General features: G+C 49.4%; 1 protein-coding gene across 3 annotated transcripts in view; it reads left to right on the top strand.

The window, feature by feature from the left end:
• The window catches only part of UBASH3B (ubiquitin associated and SH3 domain containing B), a 148,167-nt gene that overhangs the window by 88,158 nt on the left and 33,674 nt on the right, over positions 1 to 26,335 (top strand). For 2 of the 3 annotated variants that reach the window (XR_004351193.1, XM_032641563.1), the window contains exons 2-5: positions 19,287 to 19,344; positions 20,096 to 20,282; positions 21,859 to 22,057; positions 25,553 to 25,722. Coding sequence is in view for 2 of the 3 variants with exons in the window: in XM_032641563.1 (XP_032497454.1) it covers positions 19,287 to 19,344; positions 20,096 to 20,282; positions 21,859 to 22,057; positions 25,553 to 25,722 (614 nt within the window). In the remaining variant the exon portion in view is untranslated. The remainder of the gene's footprint in view (positions 1 to 19,286; positions 19,345 to 20,095; positions 20,283 to 21,858; positions 22,058 to 25,552; positions 25,723 to 26,335) is intronic. The other variant, XM_032641562.1, reaches the window with a different exon arrangement.

Genomic DNA, 26,335 nt, shown 5'->3' with positions numbered 1-26,335 from the left:
CTGCCCTGTCTAACTTGCCTAGCCGTGAATTCAATAAATTCAATAAATGCAGTGCCAAGTATGTGTCAGGCACCTCACTGGGTACTTGAGATCTGGGAATGAACAAGGCCGAGTCCCTGCTCTTGGGGAGTTTATGTTCTAGTGCATCTCACTGTCCACTCGAATACCCTGTGGCGATGAGAATATTCAGGTCTGTGCGGCCGACATGGTAGCCACCAGCACCTTAAATGCGGCCAGTGTGAGGAGGAACTGAATCTTTAGTTTTCTTTTACACGTGGCTGGTGACGAGCGTATTGGGCAGCACAGTTCGGATGGAATATTTTTATGGACAATAGTGAAGGGGAATTCCAAATTTACACCCAATTGCTAAGAAAGGCAAACTACAGGACGAAATAAGTCTTTTCCTCGGGATAATGGAGGCTGCTCTCCTAGCATGTGGCTGCCGCTCCAGAAATGGAGATGGGCCTTTTAGCTTTCTCTCTTCCCCTCAAGGAAATTGTCTTCCTGACAAGCTAAAAATGGCATCTCATTTTCCTGAAGCATCATTCTCTTTGTGTCTTATCTACTGAACACAGAGCAATAGTTGGAGGAACCCAACTTGTATTGCATCTGGGAGAGCAGCTGAAGGGGGTAGACAGAGCATGAATGACTTAGAGAGAGAGAATACGGTCCTTTCCGGCTGGGATGAAGCACAGTGGGGCTTGAGGCTGTCACCTGTAGAGAGGGCTGCAGGTTGAAGTGGCCACTTTCCGTTTCTTTTGGTCTTTGTAAGCATGACTCCTGCTTTGGTATCTGTTGTCAGTTCCCACTGAGGATTCTCCATGACCCTTCCCTCCCTCCCTCCCTCCCCTGCAGGCCACTCTTCATGATCAGCCCACACCTGGCTCTTCTGACCCATCATTGTCATCTAAGGGGAAAGAAACAGCCCAACTTCCTCCCCCCCCCCCCCCCCCCCCCCCGCACTCCCCCGGTGTATGAAAGGGAAGAGAATCCACAGGACATATAACTCACAGGCTATCAGAACTGGAAGGGGCCTTTGAGATCCATCTAAGCCCTTTCCATTTTCTACGATCCCAGGAAGGTTAGGGACTTGCCCAGGGTCACACAGTGACAGAGCCAGGACCAGAACTGGCTGTCCCACCAGCTCAGTCCTTTTCCCAGGGATGCACAACGGACAGTCAAAGGGGCGGAAAGAAGACATGGGTTGGAGCGCTGGATTGGGTACGTGACAAGGATTTGTGAGTCCTGGGTTCCAAGTTGGCTCTGCACTAACTCACTGTGACCTCAGGGAAGTTGTTTTTCTTCTCGAAGCCGCAGTTCCCTGCTCTATGAAATGGAGAAGTTAGCCCCCACCTTCACAGTCCAATGGTGAATAGGAGTTTCAGTGAAGCCCCAGAGCTCTGAAGCACATTTAATGAAGTTAATACCCCATCACCTCATGCTTCAGAGTGCCGCGAATGCAATTTAACACACGAGCCCAAGGAGCATGCAGCCCCTTGCCCCACTCAGCTTTGCAATTTCCCACCTCGTCCATAAAAGAGACTCAGGTAGCAGTTGACTTTTTGACTTGTAGCCTTCTGTGGAAAGGGCCTGAACATTTTATACCTTTTTTTTTTTTTTTTTTTTTAAGGGAAAGTGAGGATCAGGTTGTGGGTCGGGGAGGTAGCTCGGGTTAGAGAATGTGACCACTCAGAGTGATGGTCTGCCACCATCGAAGGGGCTTTGCCCAGCCAGCTTCAGAAGAGCCTCCCGTGTCAATGAAAATGGTTCTGCAGAGCAGGGCATGCTCTCTGCTCCAGAATAATGCCCTCAGCTCTTATCTTTCCCTCCCACCCCGAGAAGGGAGGCTTATCAACCCAGGGGGAAGCAGGCAGGGGGAAGTGACTCACTCAGGATCCTCTATTGAGCTGGGGACAGAGTCAAGTTAGCCTTTGTCAACTGAGGCTCAAGGCCCTAGGATTCTAAAACTGGATTTATATTTAGAAAAAAGAGAACAGAGCAGAATGCACTTATGTAAACCTTGTGGCTAAAGAGAAACCTGGTCCAAACGTAGGTAATTAATTGTAATCTGCTTTGGTTTTCTTACTGATTAATTTGTCTTGTTTCCTGGGGTTCGGAGCTAATTTGAGAAATCGTTTGTATCCAAAAACACTGCAGCGCCCCTGTCCCGGTTACACACAGCACAGGTGTTGCTGGGCAACTCGGGGGGCTGGTTAAGGAAGAGGGTCAGTTAATTAGGACGGAAGGAATGAAGCCCTGCATTTCCGCCTACGATTACCTTGCGGTGGCCTGAGAGGCATCGAGCGACGCCCACTGCAGTTGGGGGTGACATTTGAATGAGGCAGTAAAAATAAACTGCTTGGAAAATTCTTAAGCGCTTTTGGCCTTGAAAGTCACGCAGAGCCACCTAGAGCTGAGTCAGGTCCTCTTGGTGCCTCTGAAATGTAGGACCACGTCTCTCGCTGGAGCCAGCGACTGGATTGGATTCTTAAGCTCGCACGTTTTTAAGCCTAAGCCTAGTAACTACCGCTGCCTCTCTCTCTAAGCCTCAGCTTCCTCATCTTGTAAAACACCTCAGAGACGTGACCTGAGGATTAAATAAGCTTGTTCCGTGACGCTTCCTCCTTTCCCTGCCCTCTCCCCGCGGCACCCCGCTCATTTCCAGCATCCATTCCCACATCTCAGGGAAGGGCGCACGGCTGGCTCTCCAGACTCTGCTCCCTTCACACCAAGGGCGGTTCTAGCTCTTCTCGAAGGCTGTAGTGCCCCAGTGTGGAGGGCTGGAGTAGGACCGGGGGCAGCGGTGGGTTGGGGGGAGGAGGTCAAAGAAGGAAGCAGGACCGTGGGCGGGAGGACTGCCCTGCCAAGGTCGCAGCTGAAAGGCCTGAGGCAAACCAAGGGGTCCCCTCTAGCGCTGCTCCCTAAGAAGGGGGTCCCAAGGCCTCTGAGCAAAGTAGCACCTGCCCAGGGGCTAAAGAAGTGGTGCTAGATCAAAAGGAGATCGAGCAGCACGGTCTAAGCAAAAAAGGCAGAGCCACAGCCTAGCGATATGCCAAGAGCACAGTTTGGAGACTTAGGAAACCTGGCTCCCTGTGCTTGTCATTTGCCTGGGCGGGTCTTAGTTCTTCATCTGTAACACGAGAGGATTGATCTCAGAGGCGTGATATTCCATGAGCATCCTCAACATCATACCTTACTACGTACACTGTTAGCAGAATCTGAAATCACCGACACACACACACACACACACACACACACACACACACACACACACACAGAGTCACGCTCAGGGGTGCCCGACGTGGTCCTGGGTATTAGTAGACATCTGATGAATCTAGATATTCCAGGCTGTGGGATACTGGACAAATGGGCTGTATTTCTCTATCCATAAAATAAAGTTAGTGATTGCATTCTGTTTCCTGTTTCCTTCCCTCCTAAGGCATTGAGGGAGGAGGGCTTGTGAGGCAGAAGGGCTCAAAGCTCTCAGAAGTCTAATGGGAAAACAAGAACTTATTTATTAAAAAAAAACAAAAACAAAAACAAAAAAACAGGCTCTTCTTTGATGCTTCCTCAGGGCCCCCAGGCCACCCAGGGTGGCAGTGTGCTTTCTACTCATCTGAGGGGACATCGCCTGATTCCCTGAGCTCTGGGGGCAAAGGCCCAGGGGACTGGGTGATGTGGCAAAGGGGTGATTGTCTGAGGGATGGGAGTTAGGACAGCTCTCGCTTCCCAACGTGTTTGGTCAAGTCCCATTTATGATATAGAAAGTGCCCGTGAAAGGGGAAGCAGTAAGTCATTTCAGGAAATTGGCCTGATCTCTCAGCAGCCTCACCGCGTTGGAACAGGCAGGGTGGAATTTCCTGGGATTTCAGCTGCAGTGTAAACCTCCCAGGCTTCGGCCAAGACCTGTTCGGTCCAGGAGAACCCCATAGCGGGCTTAACCTTAGAGCCAGGGAAGGTGGGGGAGGGCAGCGGGTGGTGGGGCTGGGAAGGGAACATAGACCTTGAACTTGCCACTTCTTGCCATTTCACATAACTGTAACAGAGCCCTGAAATCAGCCTCGGTTACCCAGGGGACTGAGCTCAGGGAGGTTAGGCCATCTACCCGGGGTCTCGCATCTTGACAGAAGCAGCTGCAGATTCCAGCCCCACTCTGTCCGACTCTGATTCTGTGTTCTGGCCGCTCCATTTACCTCCTCCTTTAAGTACCAACCTATGACTCTTGGCCAAGTAACAGCCTAAATCAGATTTAAATGGCGGCAGGAATGAGATGGGATGTATTCACGACGAAGGACTCAGACTAGCCAGGTTCAGTTGGTTCTGGGATGGAGGCCTCCCATCTCCTCCATCAAATACTGAGGTGCCTGCCTAATGCTGAGGTTGGGCTCACGAGCTTAGAGCAGCCGATGCTCCACTGGTGTTACTTTCCTGCCTCTTTTCCCTTTCCTGAAAAGCTGGACATCCATTCGTTTTCTATTACACCACACTAGAAACTTAGTGACTTAAAACACACGCATTTATTATCTCCCAGTCTCTGTAGGCCAGGAGTCCGGGCTTAGCTGGGTTCTTTGTTCAGAGTCTGGTTGCAATTAAGCTGTTGACCGGGCTGTGTTGTTATCTGGCGGCTCAACTAGGATCCACCTCCAACCTCATTCAGGTTGCTGGCAGAATTCATTTCCTTTTGGTGTAGGACTGAGGGCCCCAGTTTTCTGCTGGATGTTGGCTCGGGGCCACTGTCTGGTCTTAGAGGCCACTGACATTTCCCTGACATGTGGCTCTCCCCATAGGCAGTTCACAACACGCTGCTTCTTCAAGGCCAGCAGGGCAGTGAGTCCCTTAGAGTCTTATATGTGTATCACAGTGGAAGCACAGAAGTGACATCCATCACCTTCGCCATATTCTGTTGGACAGAAGCAATAGGGCTGGCCAGACTCATTCTGTTGGGTCTCACCTATACTCTATGGGAGAGGATTATACGGCAGAGTGAATGCCAGCAGGCAGAGATTACTAGGGTGTCACCGGAGACTCTGTCTGCCACATATCTAGACCTTTAACATCTTCATAAAGTTCACTTTTTAAAAAAATTATTTAACACCTACTCTGTGCCAAATACGATGCCATCTATTAGGGCTGCAAAGAATGTCAGAAATGGTCTCAGCTTCATGTAGGTCACAGTCTATTGCACAAGACAGATCATTTAAATATAATGCAGGAGGCGCTGGGGTGCAGCCACGTACCGGATGTTCCGGGTGCCCAGACCAGTCAGGGATAGCTTCCAGAGGAGACGAACACTCCACTTCCATGTGGAGTGTTAAAGCACAGGTAGGAAGCATCCAGGTAACCAAGGGTAGGGTTGACCTTGCAGAAACAGGAACACACAGGAGGAAGGTTTGGAGTGTGAGACAGGATCCAGGGAACAGCATGCTTGAGGCTGAAGCTGAAGAGCAGACAGGACTGAAGCCACGGAAGGTACAGGGTACATGGTAAGGAGGTTGTACGTGTTCTTGGAGGTGACAGTCTGTAATGATAGGATGGGCAAGCTTTATATTGAGCCCTGAGTGGCAGCAGGTGTCTAAACTAGCTACCCCGCTTTGCTCTGAATCCCTGCGCCCCTTACTGATGCCTCTTTTTGCCCCTTCCTATCACAGGTTCAACTACACTGGTTGTCACTCACACAGTGGACTCCAAGACTGTCCAGTTCTTTTGCCAGCTTGGATTTTGGTCTCCACAAATACCTCTTTTTTTTTCCTAGTGTAGATTACTCCTCTTTTTTTTTTTTTTTTTTTGAGAAAATAAGATTGATTTTATATGCATTTCTCATATTCTGTGCTTTAACTTTTTAAATTAAACCAACAATGTAACAATAAAGAAAAACTGCTAGAAAAGATTACTTGTAATCCATCACCCTAATACAACTTCAGCATCTTTTTTAAAATCTCCTATTCTTATTTTTCTTATTAAAGTACAGTTGATTTACAATGTTGTGTTAATTACTGGTGTACAGCAGTGGTTCAGTTATACATATATATATATATATACATTGTTTTGTTTTTACATTCTTTTCCATTATGGTTTATCATAGGATATTGGATACAGTTCTCTGTGCTATACAGTAGGACCTTGTTGTTTATCCATTCTGGATATAAAAGCTTACATCTGCTAATCCCACCTTCCCACTCCATCCCTCCCCCTGCCCCCTCCCCCTTGGCAACCACCAGTCTGTTCTCTATGTCTGTGATTCTGTTTCTGTTTCATAGATAGGTTCATTTGTGTCATATTTTAGATTCCACATATAAGTGATATCATATGGTATTTGTCTTTCTCTTTCTGACTTCAGTTAGTATGATAATCTCTAGCTGCATCCATGTTGCTGCAAATGGCATTATTTCATTCTTTTTTTATGGCTGAGTAGTATTCCATTGTGTATATGTACCACATCTTCTTTATCCATTCATCTGTCGATGGACATTTAAGTTGTTTCCATGTCTTGGCTATTGTGAATAGGACTGCTATGAACATAGGGGTGCATGTATCTTTTTGGATTACAGTTTTGTCTGGATATATGCCCAGGAGTGGGATTGCTAGATCATACTTTTAGTTTTCTGAGGAGCCTCCATACTGTTTTCCACAGTGGCTGCACCAACTTACATTCCCACCAACAGTGTAGGAGGGTTCCCTTTATTCCACACCCTCTCCAGCCACACAAATACCTCTTGAAATAAGTGGCAGTGGAATGGGATTGGCTCTGGTAGAGTCTGGGCCACACATAAGACTCAGTGGTGTCCCTCTGCCTCTCATCCTCCTTCAAAGGTCCACCCAAGAATCCCATGATAATAACCCATCCTCCTGGTAGAAGACCCTCAGCTTAATTCTTCAAATCCAGGGCTTATTTTTGTTTATCCATGTATTCCTCTGGAAACTGACCTCCATCCTTCAGTGGAGGGAGAGGCATGGGGGTGGGGTGGGAAAGAGGGATGCCGGCCAAGAACATGAGTTTGGAATGAGTTTGAAAAATAAGACCCGTTTTGATCCCAGGACTGTCTTGAACAGTGTTCTTAATCTTTCTGCACCACAGTTTCATCGTGTATTAAGATGCAGGCAGTAATACCCACTCCACCAAATTGGCTTAAGGATCACATAAGCTGATACCTGGAAATGCACAGTACAAGGTTGGCTTCCTCCTCTTTCTGATATGTGCTTGTTGAAGTGGTCATGGGGTGACTTCCCATAAGGGCAGGAGCCATGGTTTCCAACCATCTTTATATTCACAGCCCTCAGCATAGTGTCCGGCAACAGATCCGGACACGACACGTGCTGGTGAAGGAGTATTTGAGTGAATGAACAAACAAATGAACTGTCACGAGTCGGACTGAGAAAGCAGTGCCGTCGTGTTTTGTAGCAAGTTCCCACGGAAGATTGTCACTGCACTTCGCCTCATCGTGGTCCAGAAACAGTGGCCGCGCTGGTCCTGGCGTCCATCTGCTCTGAGGACGTGTGGCCTGGCGGCTGAGCACACACTTGAATGCCACACCTTCCTCTTCCCGGCCACATTCTGCAGCCTCTCTAAGCCTCACTTTTCCCACCTGTTCGGTGAGGGAAACAATGGCACCTACCTCAAAAGAGCTAGGGATTGAATGAGATCATTTCTATTTAAAATGTTAGTACATTGCCCGGCTTCTAGTAAACACTCACTACATCTTAGCTAAGAAATCACTTGTTTGATGAGGTATGTGGTGACGGTATATGGCGACGATGGCTCTGTTTGGTCTGTACTTTTCTGTGACCCACGAATGCTGGGAGTCAGAGCCTCTTATGAAGATTTGGGCTGAAACCATTTCTGAAGGACTAAAAATCATCCGTGTTTAAGTATTTTGAGCTGATTCTAGTGGCTTGGAGGAGGGAGGAGGTGGAAATGGGAGAAGGAAAAAAATTAATCTCTGCAACCTGGAATGATTCCTCCTTTTCATCTGTTTCTCCCAGATCCTTTTTGGTGGGGTGTGGGTGGGGCTGTTCCCTCCATACACGTTAAATCCCACCTGCCAATCATTGCGGTCAAAATTAACCTCATGGGCCCAGTGGTACCTCAGAGCTCTGGGCAAGAAAAAGCGGGTCAGAGTTCGAGTCACCCCTCTGCCGTACGCTGCTGTGTGAGCTGAACTAGAATTTGAACCTCTCTGTTCCCTCCTTCTCATCTGTGACATGACAGTAACAAGGATGCTCTGCCTACCTCTCAGGGCTGTTAGGAGGACCCAGGAGTGATCATATAAAAGTCTTGAGCAAAGTTTCAGCCCTACTGTCGTGTTTATCGGTTGAGCCCCATCCTCCTCCTCCCCGGCACGTCCTACCTCCTTGAGAACAGTCACTTCTCAGCTTCCTGTGTCTTCCTGCAGGAGCTTTCCTGCCTTCCACACACCTCGGAGCACTTCCGCATTGGGCCACCGGCCTGAAAGGCGTCTGGGGGCTCCCTGTGGCTCTGTATTAGCCTTCCCGCCCTCCACAGTGCCGCTCTTTTATGCAGTGGACACCTTTGCCCCCAAACCGGCTGCACTTTCCTCTGCAAGGATGCAGAGACTCTGCACAACAGACAGTGCCCTTCCAGGGGTGCCTGATTTCCATGGTTTTCTATAGAACCCATAACCTAGAAACAGAATCTTCTGGACTGACAGAGAGTCAGAGACCGAAGCCTTAATGTGAAACTGAACCGAGCGGCTAGTTAGAGCCCAGACCTGCGTTCCATCCTCAGGTCTCTCGTGGAGGAGGAAAAGTGTATGAAAGTACGCAGAAATGGTAAAGTCCCAGAGAGGAGAGAGGAGATAATCATCAAAATATAAATCTTGGCCATTTTTACTGAGCAAGATTTATAGGCAGGGGACTGGACTAAGTGTCACTACCACATCCGTGATTTCCTTTCGTCTGATTCTGGGATCCTTGAGTCCCCCGTTTGCTGTGTGTCCTCGGGCAAAACAGAGGCAGCTTCTGATCCTCTGTTTCTCAGGGAATAATAATAGTTCAGCATGTACAGTGGATTGAACTTTTTTTTTTTTTTTTTTCGGTACGCGGGCCTCTCACTGTTGTGGCCTCTCCCGTTGCGGAGCACAGGCTCACGTGCAGGCTCAGCGGCCATGGCTCACGGGCCCAGCCGCTCCGGGGCATGTGGGATCTTCCTGGACCGGGGCACGAACCCACGTCCCTTGCATCGGCAGACGGACTCGCAACCACTGCGCCACCAGGGAAGCCCATGGATTGAACTTTTAACACTTGTATCCTATTCCCTTGGGAGGTGGTTCAGCTATTATTTCTCCACAGCGGCGTGGGGAATAAAGAACCCCATAGGGAGCGCTAGTAACAGGATCTCAGAGGAGGAAGGGAGCCCTGGCCAGTCTCGCCAGTGCCTGATAGCCATAGACACCCAGATCGGGGCTGGCTCTCCCTCCTCCCCTTGGATTCCTGCAGTGAGCGGAAACTCTGTCCCTCCCTTGCTTAGGGCCTCTCAGTGACTCCCAGCTTCCTTCCTGATGGAATCTGAACTCCCCTGCCTGCCTCCCGACAATCTGGGCTGTGTCTCCCCTCAGTGGAAGCTCTCCAGACAGCCACACATCACTGGCTGGTTTTCCCTTTGTGCCTTTTCTTGTGTTTACTGCCTTATTTGGAAAGCTTTTCTTTCTTCCTCCAAATCTCATGTACTCCTCAAGACCTTCCCAGATGGTTGGAGATTGTTTTAGCAGAGAGGGGAGCTGGTGCCCAGTCTTGAAATATTCCTATTAGCATGGAACTTGCAGACATTTATTCTGGGAAAATTGCAAAGGTTGTTAGGTAATATGCATAGGCATCTGTACAGATGTTTTTTTATTTTTATTTTTTATTTTTTTGCGGTACGCGGGCCTCTCACCGTTGCAGCCTCTCCCGTTGCGGAGCACAGGCTCCGGACACGCAGGCTCGGCGGCCATGGTTCACGGGCCCAGCCGCTCCGTGGCATGTGGGATCTTCCCGGACTGGGGCATGAACCCGCGTCCCCTGCATCGGCAGGCGGACTCTCTACCACTGCGCCACCAGGGAAGCCCCAGATGTTATTTTTAAGTACCTAGTATATGCCAGATGCTGTGCCGAGCTCTTCAAATTCATGATCTGTTATTGATATTAGTCATCATTGTATCCTACAGGGTAGGTATTGTTGGCCCCATGGAAGAGACTGGGGAAGTGAATCCTCAGATTAATTAACTTGTCCGCAGTCCCACAATTAGTAAGAGGTGTGCTCCTTTTACACGGCAAACACTCCCTTGTGCCTCCATGCAAAAACTCATTGGTCTTAGGGGGAGGAAAGGACTTGTCTAGATCCCAGGGAGACTTAGAGGCAAAGAGAAATGTATTTTCTTATGTCACCACCCATGGTCTAATGGCTGGTTTCCCCATTACAAATGGCTTCCTCCTTAACAGCAGAGGCCAGAGCCCCAGCCCCTTCTTAGCAGGAACAAAACAAGGCCTCTCCGCACGGCCGCTGGGCCCACCACATAAAAACACCAGGGGACCTAAGCAGCATTTTCCCTGCTAAGCACCCCCTGTGGAGAGCGGCCTAATAGGCTCTTTATGGGTTGGGAAGTAGAGCCTTGGTGATAGGAGAGAAAGAAGGGCTTCACCGCAGGTTGAAGTTCTTCCACTGGAAAGCCTTCCTAACCCTCCAAATAGCTCAACATTTTTTTTTTCCCATCTCTCATTAGCTTCATATAAAAGCCCACAGCTTTTTCTTCCCGTTGATCGGCCTTTTGGTGGTAGCATCCCCGGCCCCCTGGCAGGCCTGCTCTATCCCATTGATTGTTAGATGCATGGCTCTCAGGCCATTAGCCCCGGCCAGCTGAAAGGGTTCACGGCCAGGAGACTGATTGTGAAACTGGGTCTTTATGATCAATATGTCGTCCTCCATTAGGTTCATTTCCTCCGAAGGAAATGGGTCGGGCCATTAGGGTTTCTGTGTATTGATGGGCCTCTCACTGCCCCCACTTCAGCTTCACAGGGAGGAGACCAGAGCCAGCAAAGACTTTGGAGACATACTTGCTAGACTGAACTGCCCAGGCTCTTTGCAAGCCTGTCTTACTGGCCTTGGTGACCAAAAGTAGCTAGAATCCCATGTGTGAAAGTGACAGAATAAATGATTTTGTTATATAGGAAAGAGTGACCAACTCCACCAGGTACAGAAAACACGGCATAAGTTTGGGCACAGCTGGAAGGACTTTCCAAGCGCAAGGGCTATTAAGCAAAAAAGAAACATTGTTGAATCCCCTTTTCTTAAGGTCTGTTAAGAACAGGAAAGATGCTTTCAAAGATACAACCTTGAAGAAAGTACAACCTTGTCTGGTCCTAAGGAGGAACGGACAGGATGGTCTCAAGATCCTTTGTCAACACAGACACAGTTTATCACTTCTAGTTGCTTCTGAGGACCTCAAAACACTTTATAAATGTCCCATCTCTCTTTCTCAACCTGCCTGTGTGCAGTTTCATCACCTCCTCTTTGGAGATGAAAAAACGAAACCTCCAAATTGGGAAATGACTTCCTTCGGGGAAATGGCAGCTGCAAGCCAGCACCCGTGTTCTAGCTGCAAGGATCCACTGGGGCAACAGTATTCGGCCTGTCCTTTAGTTTTATTTAACTTTTACTAAGATAGCACCACTGCCGCCTCCTTGGCTTGCGTAGCTCTTAGCTGCTCCGCAAACGCTCCCCCACATTCATTTGGCCTCTGATCATCAATTAAAAGTGGGATTAAATCTGTAAGGATCTTATTGGCCACTGGTAGCCAAGAGGGTAACCATGTCAGAAACTGAAGTCTCGATTAATAGGCAGTAATGGGTGAGGGGGCTGCAGGATGTGAATTCCGGGGGTTACGCTGGTTACTCTAGAAGCATCTCCCATCGCTGGCCACTGGGGAACCAGGACTCCTGTCTGCTCTGTATTTTGTGTTCATCCACCCCATCCTCATACCCTCCTGCTCCTGATGGGGGGCTCTGCTCATGGGGGGATACTCTCTCTTGCCATGAAGTCCCATTACAACCTGGAAGGCACCCCAGATCTCCAGGATCACACCCAGTGAGAGGTTTAGGGGCCACTTCTCCCTGGGTTTCCAGAGAGGATGGAGTTTGGAGGCCACTGGCTGAGATGCTGCCCAGGGTTCTAGGCTCATGCTTTGTTTTTGTTTTTTTTGCGGTACACGGGCCTCTCACTGTTGTGGCCTCTTCCGTTGCGGAGCACAGGCTCCGGACGCGCAGGCTCAGCGGCCATGGCTCACGGGCCCAACCGCTCTGCGGCATGTGGGATCTTCCCGGACCGGGGCACGAACCCGTGTCCCCTGCATCGGCATGCAGACTCTCAACCACTGCGCCACCAGGGAAGCCCTAGGCTCATGTTTTGACTACTCAATATACTCCTTTGACTGATGCAGACTTTGGTCACTGCCTCCAGAACCAGCCCCTGGATTGGGACCACCACAGAGGTGACTGGACAGCTGACCTGTCAGGGTAGAGCCACCCAGATCCAGGGAGGCTTCTAACAATACCGGCTTCACCATTTGTCATGAGGCTTAACGTCTAAGTGCCTGATACATAGAAGGCCTTCAACTGTGGACTTCCTTATCCTTATTTTTCTCCTACTAGAGAACAAAGATGCAGAGTTACCTGTTTGCACTTTGTTCTCAGGATAGCTGTCAGCTGCAGGCAGGCTCAAGCTGCCTCAAATCATCCATAAAGAAGCTGGCACTGGGACTTCTCTGGTGGTGCAGTGGTTAAGAATCCACCTGCCAATGCAGGGGACACAGGTTTGAGCCCTGGTCCAGGAAGATCCCACATGCTGTGGAGCAACTAAGCCCGGGCGCCACAACTACTGAGCCTGCGCTCTAGAGCCCGTGAGCCACAACTGCTGAGCCCGTGTGCCACAACTACTGAAGCCTGCGTGCCTAGAGCCCCTGCTCCCCAAAAGAGAAGCCACCGCAATGCGAAGCCTGCGCACTGCAATGAGTAGCCCCCGCTCACCGCAACTAGAGAAAGCCCGCGCACAGCAGCAAAAATAAATAAATTAATTAATTAAAAAAAAAAAAAGCTGGCACTGAGCAGGTAACTCTTCATGGAGCACAATAAAAGCCTCTGTATTTCCACCTAAAACCACATTACAAAGCACCGTCTGCTTTGCAGATACACTCTAAAAGAATTCCTCAATTTGGCTTAGTGGCGCCAGTGGCCTCTTTATATGACTAGACTCTCCAACCAAGAGAAATAGAAGTTGGATTCTATCTGTTTGCCCCGGTCTAGTGCAGATCCTGGAAAAGGAATGAGATATCTGATTAATTGGGTCATCTTTTAATTGAATTCACAGTACTAGATGTCGCAAATTTATCAATTTGGTATCCTGGATATTGAGAACGTTTTTTAAAAAATCCTATATTAGCTTCAAATGTTTCTAAAAGTTGAGATTGTCTTAGCTACACAAAAGAATGATACAGTTTAACTTTGGTTGCACAGGGAGCTTTACCCGCTTGGAGGATTACCTATTTGACCCCTTGTCTCTTTTCCTGCACAAATAAGTCCTTAGTCACAGAGAACCAATGCACAGAGCAGATGGGATGCCAAGGCCACGAGCATGCATCTACCAGCAAACCAAAGCCAAGGACCGAACAACTTCAAATAACTGGAAAGTTCAACAAATTCGTTTTCTACTTAATTGAATCAAGGTCTTACTATTTTGAGGAAATATATTACTATTTACATTAGCATATAATGTAAATGCCTGTTGTTTTTCACTACAGGTGTCAGATATTTGAGTTTTGTCAAGTGCAATAAAGTAAGGGATTAACTCCCCTCTCTGAGTGAGAGATGAGTCAGCCTGGAGAACCTGGGGGTCTGGGTAACCTGTCTGCTTAAGCCAAGGATGGCTTGAGTATTTAATGACCTCAGTATTGAACAAGTTTGGAGCTGAAGGTATGCCTTAGACAGGAAATAGGAATTCAGTGGGTAGCCTAAAAGAAGTGTCTGGCTTCCAAACAGAGACAAGGAATCATAGGCAAGCTAACAGAGAAAGCTTTTGGGATATGGTACCCTAAACCAGACCCAGAGTCTGTTAATGATACTTGGTGTAGATGTAGTTAGGCCAGACCCCCAGATTCTCCAGGGGACAGTAACTGAACTCATCACCCATTACCACCCCAGCCCAAACTTGTTTCTACCCTGCATTCTCACTCAGGGGTGTCTGCGCCATCCACATAGGCCTTCAAGCTACAATTGCTAACCCGTCTCCAAGCTTCATTCAGTCAACAACCCAAACATCTTAGGCAACGTCCCCACCCTCATTATAGTTCAAGACTCAGTGTCCCTCTTCTGATCGATTGTCAAGGTCTTTTAAATAGTCTCCAGCCTACAGTTTATCTCCCTTGAATCTGACCCTCACATGCAAATCTGATCATGCCTTCATTGTTCCCCGCTGCATAAAACAGTCAGGTCCAAGCCCTAAAATAGCACAAGGACCTTTGTGAGCTGTCCCCTTTCCAGCTTTGCCTTTTTTGCTCTAGTATCACCAAATTCTAACTTCCCCGCCCATACAGTGCTGTCTCTCACCTTCCTATGTTAGCTCTTGATGTGGTCTTCGCTTCGGATGCCCTTCTCTCCTTGTGGATTTCTCTAGCCAGCTCTGACTCTGCTTTGAAGATCCAGATCAATCATTGTTTCTTCCCGGACGGATTCCCAACCTTCTCAGTTCATAGCACCCTTAGAGTCTGAGTAATTTTTACATAGAGCTTGTAGACCAACATAAATACCTAATGGTTCTGTGTATTTAGTAGCTAGATCCAAACAACTCAATAAGTCACTCCTAACAATTTAAGGACCGTGTGAAAAAATAATACACAAAATTGAAAGAAAAATATTATTTTTATTTCATTCTTAAAGAATTGCGACTACTTACTAATGACACGGGTGTATGTATAACTGAATCACCTTGCTGGACACCTGAAACTATCACAACATTGTTGATCAACTATACTCCAACATAAAATAAAAAGTTTTAAAAAAAAGAAATTGTAACTACCTCGAGCTAGTAGCTTATGGGATGCCCAACAGATGATGAAGGTGGCTTTGTTTCCTTCCAAAATTAGCAATTTCCCATGGCACCTCTGAGTTTGCTGTGGTATCCTGACCTAGGGTAGCTTTGTGGACAACTTGAGACCCTCAGCCCCTCAAAATGCCCCACTACTGAGTTAGCATCCCTATTCTGAGCACACTCGGCCCATCTCTTATGGCCATTAACGTATCGCCTTGTAAGAAGCTGCTTGTGTATCTACGTTCTGAACTCTTTGAGGTCCAGGATCGTCCTTCCCTCTTCTTTGCTTGCTGGTGATAACACAGTGCCTAGCACACAGCTGGTTCTCGGCTGAAAAGACCTGAACTACCGAGAGTGTCAGAGACCTCCATGGAATCCAGAGCACCAGGGTGGCTGCAGAGGAAGTCAGCCTGGGTGACAATTAAGCAGGAAATTCCAGTCTGGCTCAGAACGTGTGTTTTGAAGAGGGAGTGAGGATCCTGCTGGACCCGGACATGGGACCGGCCCAAATCCACTCATCAGGCCCGAATCCAGCCGAGGGTACCAGAGACCATGGTCTCTGAAAGGGCTCCAACCAGTCAAACTTCAGCTGAGACAGCGACACCCAATAAACTCTTGGTTTTATTTTTGGTTTATTGGTCCATTTGGTTTCCTGGTAAGAGTTCCTTGGGAGGAGAAGGAAATAAAGAGAAAGGTAGGAAGAAAGTAGGAGGGAAGGAGGGTGGAAGGGAGGAAGGAAGGATGCTGCTTTGCCTCCCACAAACTGTGACCCTGGTGGTTGGGTAGAGCCATGGTTCTGGGGCCAGAGCCACCACGGACCCAAAATTCAACCAAGCTGCGGGCAGACAGTGGCAGGAATCCCAGCCCCCGCAGCCGCAGTAAAGCAAGGCTATCAGTGTGCGCTACTCGTTCCTCCCCATCTGGCTAATTTCCTCACGGCTGCGTGCCTGAGTTTTTTGATGAGCCATTGCTTTTATCTGCTTTGTGCTCTTCCTCCCCATCATTAGGCATTAGAGTTTGCATCACTTTTTTTTTTTCCACACTCTGCTAAGAATGAACCCTAGACATAATTGGGAAGGTTAGGACCAGGGTCCGAAGTCAAATTTGTGCTCTCATGTAATAGCAGAACCTCAGTAGTTCACATGTCCCTCTGATTCTTACCATGAAAGTCCCAACTCAATGGCTGCTATGATCCAGGAATCTCTCCTTGGAGTTTAAAGGGATATTTCCCCTTTATCTGCCCAGCGGGCTCTGCCGACTTCTGAATCACTCTGAGGGTAGCAGCTGTTCAAGCTCAGCCTGGTGTTTGGGGTCTACCCCACACTCCCCACTGTTCTTGGCATTTACCCCATCGGTGGACCATGGAGGTGGCAACTCTATGGCAACAGGCTTTCCTCAGTGGGATGGAGCAGAGAGATGTTCTGCCACTGCCTGTGTTCAGTCTGTTTTGTGGGCAGAGCTCTGGGAACAGACTCAGCAGAAACCACCATCAGCCTGGCAGTGGGTAAAGGAGTAGCAGAGCTCAGCCTCTGGCTCAGGACCCGAGGGAAGCAGTGCTATCACTCCTCCTACAGCCTCCTGCCTAGAGAATCACACACCTGTTTCAGATCGGTAAGTACTTTCTAGAAACTTCTCTAAAACAAAACAAAACCAAAAAGCCACTTTAAAGCACATTACTGCCAGGACGTTCTTTCTGGAATCTGACTTGAGCCCCTTGTACTATTGCCAAAGCTTCTTTTACTTTGGCTGACCCTCGCTAGGAAAGCTACACAGATATGATAACCTTCCATAACCCTGAGGACCTCTCAGACTTGCCTTCTTAGAAAGAAGAATTGGTGTTTCCTTAGTCTTTCACCGCAGCCTTGTCACCCAAACCTTTCATTATCTTTCTCAATTGTATCTTTGAATCCTCTCCAAAACTTGGCTTTTGAGTTACAGGGACCATAACTTAATGAGATCTTTCATTTCCAGAGGACATTCCTAGTGCTGAAGGAAAAATAAATTAAACTTCAGATAAAATATATTTCTTTGGGGCAAGAGCCTAGGAAAAAAAAAATTGGATCCTTTATATAAATAGCACATCTTACTGCAAGTGAACTTTCCTTTTCCCAATTGTTTTTGAAACAATGGGTCTTTTTCTTTGGTGAACTTAATCCCTCAAAGATTCTAACCTCTAAAAGACCATGTTTTGTGTTCTTTTGTGGGTACACGGCTTGAGGATTTGAAAAAAGCGCAACAGGTGACCTCTGATTGTCTAGTAAGTGGTAAAGGAAACAGGGCTTGCATCTTGGCAACAATTAAGCACCTTATGCAGGTGTGGGAAGGAGTTTCCTGTGTTTCCAGCTTTTTCAGCACTGGCTTCTCTTCCAAGGGGCTCTGAGGTCTTCCTTCTTCATAACCTCATCTTACTGTAAGTAGGCTTGTCTTCTAGAATGCCGTTCTACTTAGCTGTGCAGATTTTTCTATTCTGATCATTTGGTATTTGTGCTCAGAGTTTCGTGGGGGAAACGAAGGGATTCTCTTTGGACTGTGGAAAAGAGCAACTGAGGCTGGCCTCGAATCAGGCTGGAATCTGCCCTTCACTCAGCACTCATCGCAGCCAGGCTGCCCTGAGCACGTGACTTGTCTTCCTTTACCTGAATCTCCCCCTGTGTCAAGTGAAGAAATTGGGGCCCCAGTTGATGTCTTAGGCCCCTTCCAATCTGACCCTCTGTGACTGTCACAGCATCATGGGTTCTCATTGCTCCAGAGAGGTACCAGGAAAAGGCAGGAGGAGTTGGGTTCAGCAGACAGTCAGGAAAAGGATGCCTGGGAAGAGCATCAGTTTAAACTAGAAATTCCTGCCCTCTCTTCTCTCTCCCAAGGACCCTGAATTGGGGTAGTATAAAGGGATAGGAATAACCAATTATTGATCGCCTCCAGTGAGTCAGGCACAGTTCAAGGCTCCTCACTGTAGAGGAGAGGTACTCGGTGAATTCCATCACCACAGCCCCTCACACCCAGCCCACCCCGCCCTCCCCCTCGGCTCAGCCCAGATCAGGTGTCCCAATCCTATGTGCTTAAGGTTCTCTGTGCTCTCCCCTCATTGCACTGACCACCCATGTAATTAAATAATTATTTGTGCAGTTGACATTTTCACGCCTGCTCAACTGAAAACTCCCTGAGGGCAGGGATCATATAAGTCTTGTGTTTCAGTGTATTCCTGGAGCCTAGCACAGTGCTGACAAAGTCATAGCAATTCAGTAGGTATGTACTGAGCAAACATAAACTTGAATGCCTCAACGGACGGACAAGTAGCGAAGCTGGATACAAACCCAGAACTATCTGGCTTTTGGAGACCTGCCTGATGTTTCAGAAGTGCTCTCGTCGTAAGCTCGTGTGCAGGGCTGTGACTCGCTGCCAGCGCCACCCTGTGATCCTGCCCCACCATGCACAGAACTTTTGAGTGTTTCTCCCACAGTGGGAGCGATGGCCGCCCTTCTCCAGCCAGCCCCTTTTACCAAGTGCTACTCGTCCCCAAAGATGTCTGTAAAATTGTTGGAGATGATGGATCCAGTCTGAGGCTGCTGGTGGTAGTTGGAGGACAGTGGGAGGAGGCACTGGATTTAAACCAGACCAATTGTCCTTCTGGGCATTTAACCTCAAGTCTCAATGGCCTTAATAGAAAGTGGCGGGGGGTGGGGGTGGTGGTGGGATGAACTGGGAGATTGGGATTGATATATATACATTAATATGTATAAAATAGATAACTAATAAGAGCCTGCTGTATAAAAAATAAATTAAGTAAATTAAAATTTTTTTTTAAAAGCATCATTTTCTAGCACACTTTGCCAGAAGGCTGCGAATGAGAAAATGTTCTGTAGGGGATCTGGGTCAGGAAGAGTGAGTGGGTGAAAGGGAAGGAGGGAAAAGCAAGACATGACAACCTTTAGGGAAGCAAAAATAAAAGTCTAATGTGGAAATGGCTAAAAATAGACGGCATGGGCTGTTAGGCTGCGTGCAAATCCAATGCTAATTACATGGAAATTAATCACAAGTCCTAACCTCCCTGTGCCTTGCTGTGACCCCTGGGGGGATGCCCAGCTGCAGGTGTCTCCCCTACACCCTTGAGGAGGCTTAACAGTGCCTGCTTCACACCCAACTCTTGCCACTGCAGTGGGAAAAGCTGATAGGAGGCTAAAAATACTAACAATAGAAATCCGATTTCTTATTCCAGACAAAAAGCCTTGGCGTCCACAGGAGGAAGAAGCGTTCAGGCAGCATGCGACTGGTTGGTATGAAATAAATAAATAGAGAAAATAGCATGTAATTAACTCTAAGTGTATGTGGATGAGCAGGGATGTGCAGCCTGTGTCTAACGGGCCCTTTGGGGGCGGGGTGGGGGGAGGGGAAGGATCCCAAAGACCGTGTGACCAGCCGGTGCATCAAGCCATTCGCCTCCCCCGTCCTGGCCCCAGAGTGTGCTCTCCTCAGAGCTGTCAAAGAAATTCAGAGCATTTCCAAGACAGAGCCTCTGTCATGCTTTCCGCCCCCTCCTCCACTCACTTAAAGATCCATCCTAGATATCGGGCAAATGGATTTAGAAATATCCTACTTACTTACCTTCCAGGATATCACTACCCAGGGCTGACCCCACAAGGCGACCCTCCAAGCTTCCCTCATCTTTGGAGACACACGCGTTTAATCCTAGACGGAGCTGGAGGGACAGGCCGGGCTGGAACAGTACTGATGGCCTGGGAAAGGATTTGGGGTTGACCCAAAACGCTTGCTGGAGAGCGGCCTTAGGAGGGAGTCGTGGGATGCCCATGCGATAGGACAGGCAGGAGTAGAGAAGTTGGTGCATCTGAGAGTTGGTTACAAAGTGTGAGCTTCGAGGGGTAGATTTTTAAAGTACAAAACTGAAAACCCTCCCGGCTCGCGGTGCTTGGTGGGGTGGAGGCTGCCCAGGATGGACCTTGATGTCAGTTCTCCCTTTGCTTCCATTGTTCTTAAGTGAGGCATGCTCGGCCCCCCTCTCTCTGGCAGGTTGTTCTCCCACGTCGGCGACCCCTTCCTGGATGACCCCCTGCCCCGGGAGTACGTCCTCTACCTCCGCCCCACCGGCCCCTTAGCGCAGAAGCTTTCCGACTTCTGGCAGCAGTCGAAGCAGATCTGCGGCAAGAACAAGGCGCACAACATCTTCCCTCACATCACCCTCTGCCAGTTCTTCATGGTGAGCCGCAGCCCCCCACCCCGGCGCGCCTGCATCCCTCCAGCCCCGGGGGACTGGAGTCAAAGCTGGGAGCTGGGCTTCCCGGGTGGCGCAGTGGTTGAGAGTCCGCCTGCCGATGCAGGGGACACGGGTTCGTGCCCCGGTCCGGGAAGATCCCACATGCCGCGGAGCGGCTGGGCCCGTGAGCCACGGCCGCTGAGCCTGCGCGTCCGGAGCCTGTGCTCCGCAACGGGAGAGACCACAACAGTGAGAGGCCCGCGCGAACCGCAAAAAAAAAAAAAAAAGCTGGGAGCCTCTCAGGATGTTGGTAGAAACAGTCACGGGCTCCAGAGTTGGGTGAGCCTTTGAGGAATCAGTGAGGTCCACGGCTGCTCACCCTGGTCCTCTTTCTAACACCTGCCGAGACCTAGGTGCACCCTGGGTCTGGTGTGGCATCGTGATGACCGTGTGCTCCTCAGGACCCAGGGGACAAGCCTGACCCACTGGGTGACACACTTGTCTGGTAGCCACAAGGGGAATGGATTCTCTTAACCTAGCTTCTCCTGTCTGTCATCTCCCTCCCCTCTCACGAGGAAAGAGCAGACATTAGAGAGCTGGGGATGAAAAACGTAATCTACAGATGGGGGGAGAGACTTTAGCCTCCTGCACACCATCCACAGGTTTTGCCGTGCTAGATCTTTCTAGAGATGGCTAGGATACATTTCCCCTGCCATAGTTACCTAGCCCATAATTCTAGCTGTCATGAAGCTTATGCAGAGACTGAATCAAATCCCTCTCGTTCCAATAAATGTAAACATATTGCATCTACTTTGGTTCTCTGCAGAGATGGAGAAGAATTGATGTGTCCAGCTATTGTCACAATGAAGCAGAATGGTAGCATTTTAAGACAATATGTTTTTCTAATATTGAGGGTTGTTTTTCCAGAATCTCATTCATATTCTCCCCCATCTCCACCTTTTATAGGTGAAAATATGTTCCTAACACCTTCTCTTTTACCATTCATGCTGAAAATTAAAATGATGATCATTTCCTCTTAGTCATCCAGGCTCTTTCTCAAAAGCATTCAGAGTTTTAGACACTCTCATTGTTTCTTCTAGTGCCGGGGGAGGCGGGGGGAGGGGGAGGATACTGCAGCTCTTGGGGCCTCATCTTCCCAAGTATCATGGGGGTGGAGGTAGAGTCAACTTTGGATCATGTAAGCGGAATAGAAAAGGCACAAACGATGCAAAACTGTAGAAAACACACAACGACTTATCGTGGGGGTGCTGTACACTCTCTTGGCACGTCCCTCATGCTTGCTTTCTGCTGGACCGGCCCTACTGCATTCTGGCGGGGCTCAGAGGAGCACATCGGAGCAGGGAGAGAGGGAGGGGAGAGGTTGTCCGTCGCCCCAGTTTAATTGACTGGTTGGATAGTCCATTTCCAGATAATTGGGAGGCTGCAGGTCTTCTCCCTGCTCACAGACAGGAATGATGGTTCAGTTAGCAGCCTCCAGCTCTGGGCAAAGGATGCCAAAGGTAAGTAGCGGCAGACATCTCCCCTTGTCCCTGAGCGAAGCCTCTTGTTTCCCTGCCAGTGTGAGGACAGCAAGGTGGACGCCCTGGGGGAAGCCCTGCAGACCACCGTCAGTCGCTGGAAATGTAAGTTCTCAGCCCCGCTGCCCCTGGAGCTCTATACCTCCTCCAACTTCATCGGCCTCTTCGTGAAGGAAGAGAGCGCAGAGGTCCTCAAGAAGTTTGCCGCCGACTTTGCTGCGGAGGCTGCCTCCAAAACCGGTGAGCTGCCAGCTGCCAGGCCTGCCCTGGGCCCTGGGAATTGGAAAGTCGGGAAGGAAAGGGACAGGAAATGATTGTGGAGGAGGAGGGTGGAGTCGGGAGATAGAGGGTCCTGCAGGAATGGGCAGAACGTGCCCAAGAACACAGCCGTTTCCCGCAGCACCCCACACCTCTTGCCCCTTTAAAAAATATTCAGGGCTTCCCTGGTGGCGCAGTGGTTGAGAGTCCGCCTGCCGATGCAGGGGACACGGGTTCGTGCCCCGGTCTGGGAAGATCCCACATGCCGCGGAGCGGCTGGGCCCGTGAGCCATGGCCGCTGAGCCTGCGCGTCCGGAGCCTGTGCTCCGCAATGGGAGGGGCCACAACAGTGAGAGGCCCGCGTACCGCAAAAAAAAAAAAAAAATTCAGTTACAGTTCTGCTAACCTCCTTGAGAGCAGGTCCAGTGTCTACTCCCTGACACCCACGTTGAAGGTACATAAATGACTGTTCCCATTGAACTATAAATGTGTTCCTTTGCAGCCCCACCATCTCTTCCCTGTTCAGAAATAAGGAACTTTTCTGTGTGTGGTTTTTTTTTTTTTTTTGGCCATGCTGCCTGGCTTGCAGTATCTTAGTTCCCCGACCAGGGATCGAATCCCGGGCCCTCAGCAGTGAAAGCGTGGAGTCCTAACCACAGAACCGCCGGGGAATTCCCAAGGAACCTTCTTTTCCTCCTCCAAACCCCCATCCCAGGCAGGTGTTCATCTGGGTCTCCCCGTCCCCTCCGTGTGGACTGAGGTCTTTGCTCAGGGGGTCATACAGCGCAGAGAGTAGAGTGGAACCACTTAGCATCCAGTAATAATCAAATCCACTGAGCCAACACCTTTCGACTTGCTGAAGCCCAGTAGTCAGGCCCCTAAGCCTCAAAAGGGCCCTTATCCACCCCTTTACAATGTCACCTGCCCTTTGCATGGGAGGTCTCAGTTCAAGCCAACAACTGAGGTTTACCGTTAAAGGAATCAGTTTGGAGGGATGCTCAGGATGTGTGCTGACTTAAAGGCGGGCGGCGGCGAGACGGGACAGGAGGCAGAGGTTTGCAAAGCCTTCCTGTGTGACTGCAGGTGCAGACAGCTCCGCAAGGGCCTCGTCTGCCATGAGACAGACAGACAGTGGGGGGCGGGGAGTCTTTTTGGTCCCTTTAGAATGAAATCACGATCAGCAGGTATTTATTGGGCACCTACTGTGTGTTTATCCACGAGGAACACAACAGGGAAGAAGAGGTGGTTTCTCCAGGCACCGTGTCATAAGAGCTGTGAGAAGAGAGGCCATCATCCCGCCATGGGATGATGGAGTGGGGCCCCCTTCACAGAAGAAAGGACAGTCACTCCGGGAAGACGCTGATCCATCGGATGGGAATAGGGCCCTGCAGGAGGGCAGGTGGCATGAGCGCAGGCAGGAGGGAGCACGGTGCTGGGGCCGGTGGGCCATCGCCCTGATCAGAGTGGAGGGCGTGAGCTGCCCACCCGGGTCCTGAGTGTTGAACGCAGTGCTGGCGGAGGCCCCAGCTGGCCAGCCCCGCCCTTTGCTCCCTGGGCTCCTGACCTTTGGCCTCCACCTCACCTGCCTGTGTCCCACTCTGCTCTTTTCATCCCCAGCTCGGGGCCTATTTCTCAGTGGCCTTTTCTACCAGAAAATCCCCAAATAGGGCTCAGGACTCTAGGAAGAGTGTGGTGAGGGCCCAGCGTCACTGAACAGGATCACAGTGAGGTCTCTACTCTCAGAGGAACGCGGGCCCTTAGGTCACCTCTGTGCATTGGGAACCTGGTCTCCTTAGATGCCCCACCTCCACCCCTTCGTCCCCAGGGACTCATCTCTGCTCTCTGACTTCGGTGGAACCTGCCCCCTTCACAGGAGCATAAAATTTCAGAGAAATGGCCTCATAGGCAGATTATTTCCTGTTCCCATCCCTCCACCTCAGGGAAATGGCTCTTTTCATCCCACAGCAGCTATTGTCAAAACCACTAAAACTCCCACAAGAACCAAATCTAATGTTGTAGCCACAAAACCCAAATCATTCGCAAGTGAGTAAAGCAGGTCTCAGCCAGGACGCGGCCAGTTCATAAGGCGCATTTTGAGCGAAAGGCAGGCGGGCCCTTGCTGGCTTTCCTGCCAGGAAGGGAGCGAGCCAGCGCCTCCCCAGCCATCTGAGTCCTCTCTGCAAGAACCGGTGGGCTTGGCTGGCTTCTCGGCCCTGGTGTGGCCCCCTGCTGGCGACTCGGAGAACTGGGTGGCCCGGTGTGGGAAACGGGCCATGAGGTCTTTGCCCTAGAACTTGTGTCACGGTATTCAGACGTGTGGCAGACCCAGATTCCGTCAGTGAGTAGATGAAGTGTCATCCTCCATCCTTGATGGTTTAAGGAGATTCATTCGTGTGTCTTCATTCATTTAACAAATACTGAAAGCCCGTGGGGTGCTGAGCACGGGTTGGGGGGTAGGGGGGTTATAATCCATGAACAGGACACAGAACCCTCGCCTTGGGAGGCTTACACCAAAGAAACGCATGTGGTATAACAGAAAAGTACTCAAAACCACAGCCCCAGCTTCTACAATTCTTCTACCTCTGTGCGGCTTGAGCAAAAGCCCCTTAATTTCTGGAATTCCCTAAGTCCCCTCTAGTTGCATCTTCTGTGGTGTTTGAGCTTGGACAGTAGATGGATCCCTCACTGAAAGATAGACAAAAGACAAAATCTCTTGCCTTGTGTAGGTAGGCTGGTTTCTTTTGGTTTGCTTTTTAGGGTGTCTTAGAATAACAGTCTGCCTACTTTAAACCTGTGGTTTTCAATCGGAGTGATTTTTGCTCCATCTCTCCCCAGAGGTCATTTGGCAAGGTCTGGAGTCGGTTTTGGTTGTTACAGCTTGGGGGGTGCTGCTGGCATCTAGTGGGTAGGGGCCAGGGTTGCAGCTAAACACCCAGTAATGCACAGGACAGCCCCCATAACAAAGAATTATCTGGTCCAAAATGATGTTGAGAGACCCTGTTTTAAACTTTGAAAATAGTCCATCTTTTCCCCTCATTTCTCCATCAGAGCCACCCAGAAGCTAAGAGGCTTGATTTCAAAACAAAGGCAAGATAACCTGGGGAGTCCCATGATGACAAAATTTGCTCCTTATTTCCACATAAATTAGCTCATCCCTTTAGGTCTCGGTTTCCTCATCTGAATGGTGGGGCCAATGACACGCATCTGGATTTGTTGTGAGCAGCCGCTGATCAAAATGATTGTCTCTCAGCTGGTCCAGAAAAGCCAGACATGTGGCTCTTTCTCTCTCGGACTGTGGGTTTTTATCCCCCGTCCCACTCTTATTCCGCTGCTGTGAAGGAGAGAAACAGGTTTTGTCTGACCGAGGGACTCTGTCCTCTGCTATTTGGGAAACAGATTTATCAGGGCACCGTTCTGTGTTTTTCCTTGTCTTCACCATCGAGATGCAACAGCTGCCTCTTTCCTTCCTTCTTCCAGAAGTGCACGTGGAGCCTCATAAGAAGCAGCTGCACGTGACCCTGGCTTACCACTTCCAAGCCAGCCACCTGCCCACCCTAGAGAAACTCGCCCAGAACATTGATGTCAAACTCGGGTGCGACTGGGTGGCGACCATATTCTCCCGGGATATCCGATTTGCTAACCACGAGGTAATGTCTCCCTGGGGCTCCTGACTCTGCCAGGGGTGCTGGGGTGCCATCAGCGCCAGTAGCACTTGCTGCTATGGGGAGATGGACACCAAAGGGAAGTAATGCCCAGGAGTCATCTGGCCCGGAATTTCATCCAAGCACTGGCCGGCTCACTGGGGAGCTTTGAGCTTGCATCTCTTGTCTCTGGGTCCCAAGTGGCTGAGCTCTGTAATATCCCCATTGTTCTCTCTGCCCTGCCAACCTTACTGGGATGATATAGAAATGAACTGGGAGAATAGATAGAAAAGCATTGTTGATAAATTTTTAAATATTCTATCAGTTCACAGTATTAACAGGTAGAAGACACCATCCTGATCTTAGGTGAGGAGAACACCTAAATACAAAAAAGACCCCAAACAAACCCTGAACACATAGCTAACGGATATTTGCTGAGTATCTGTGGCATGCAAATTACCATGGAACATACTAAAATTTTATTTTATTTATTTATTTTTATTTTTGGCTTTGTTAGGTCTTCGTTGCTGCACGTGGACTTTCTCTAGTTGCGGCGAGCAGGGTCTACTCTTAGTTGCGGTGCGCGGGCTTCTCATTGCGGTGGCTTCTCGTTGCAGCA

Source organism: Phocoena sinus, chromosome 8 (genome assembly GCF_008692025.1).
Source record: "Phocoena sinus isolate mPhoSin1 chromosome 8, mPhoSin1.pri, whole genome shotgun sequence".
Classification (NCBI taxonomy): domain Eukaryota; kingdom Metazoa; phylum Chordata; class Mammalia; order Artiodactyla; family Phocoenidae; genus Phocoena; species Phocoena sinus.
This window is presented reverse-complemented; position numbering and strand designations above follow the sequence as displayed.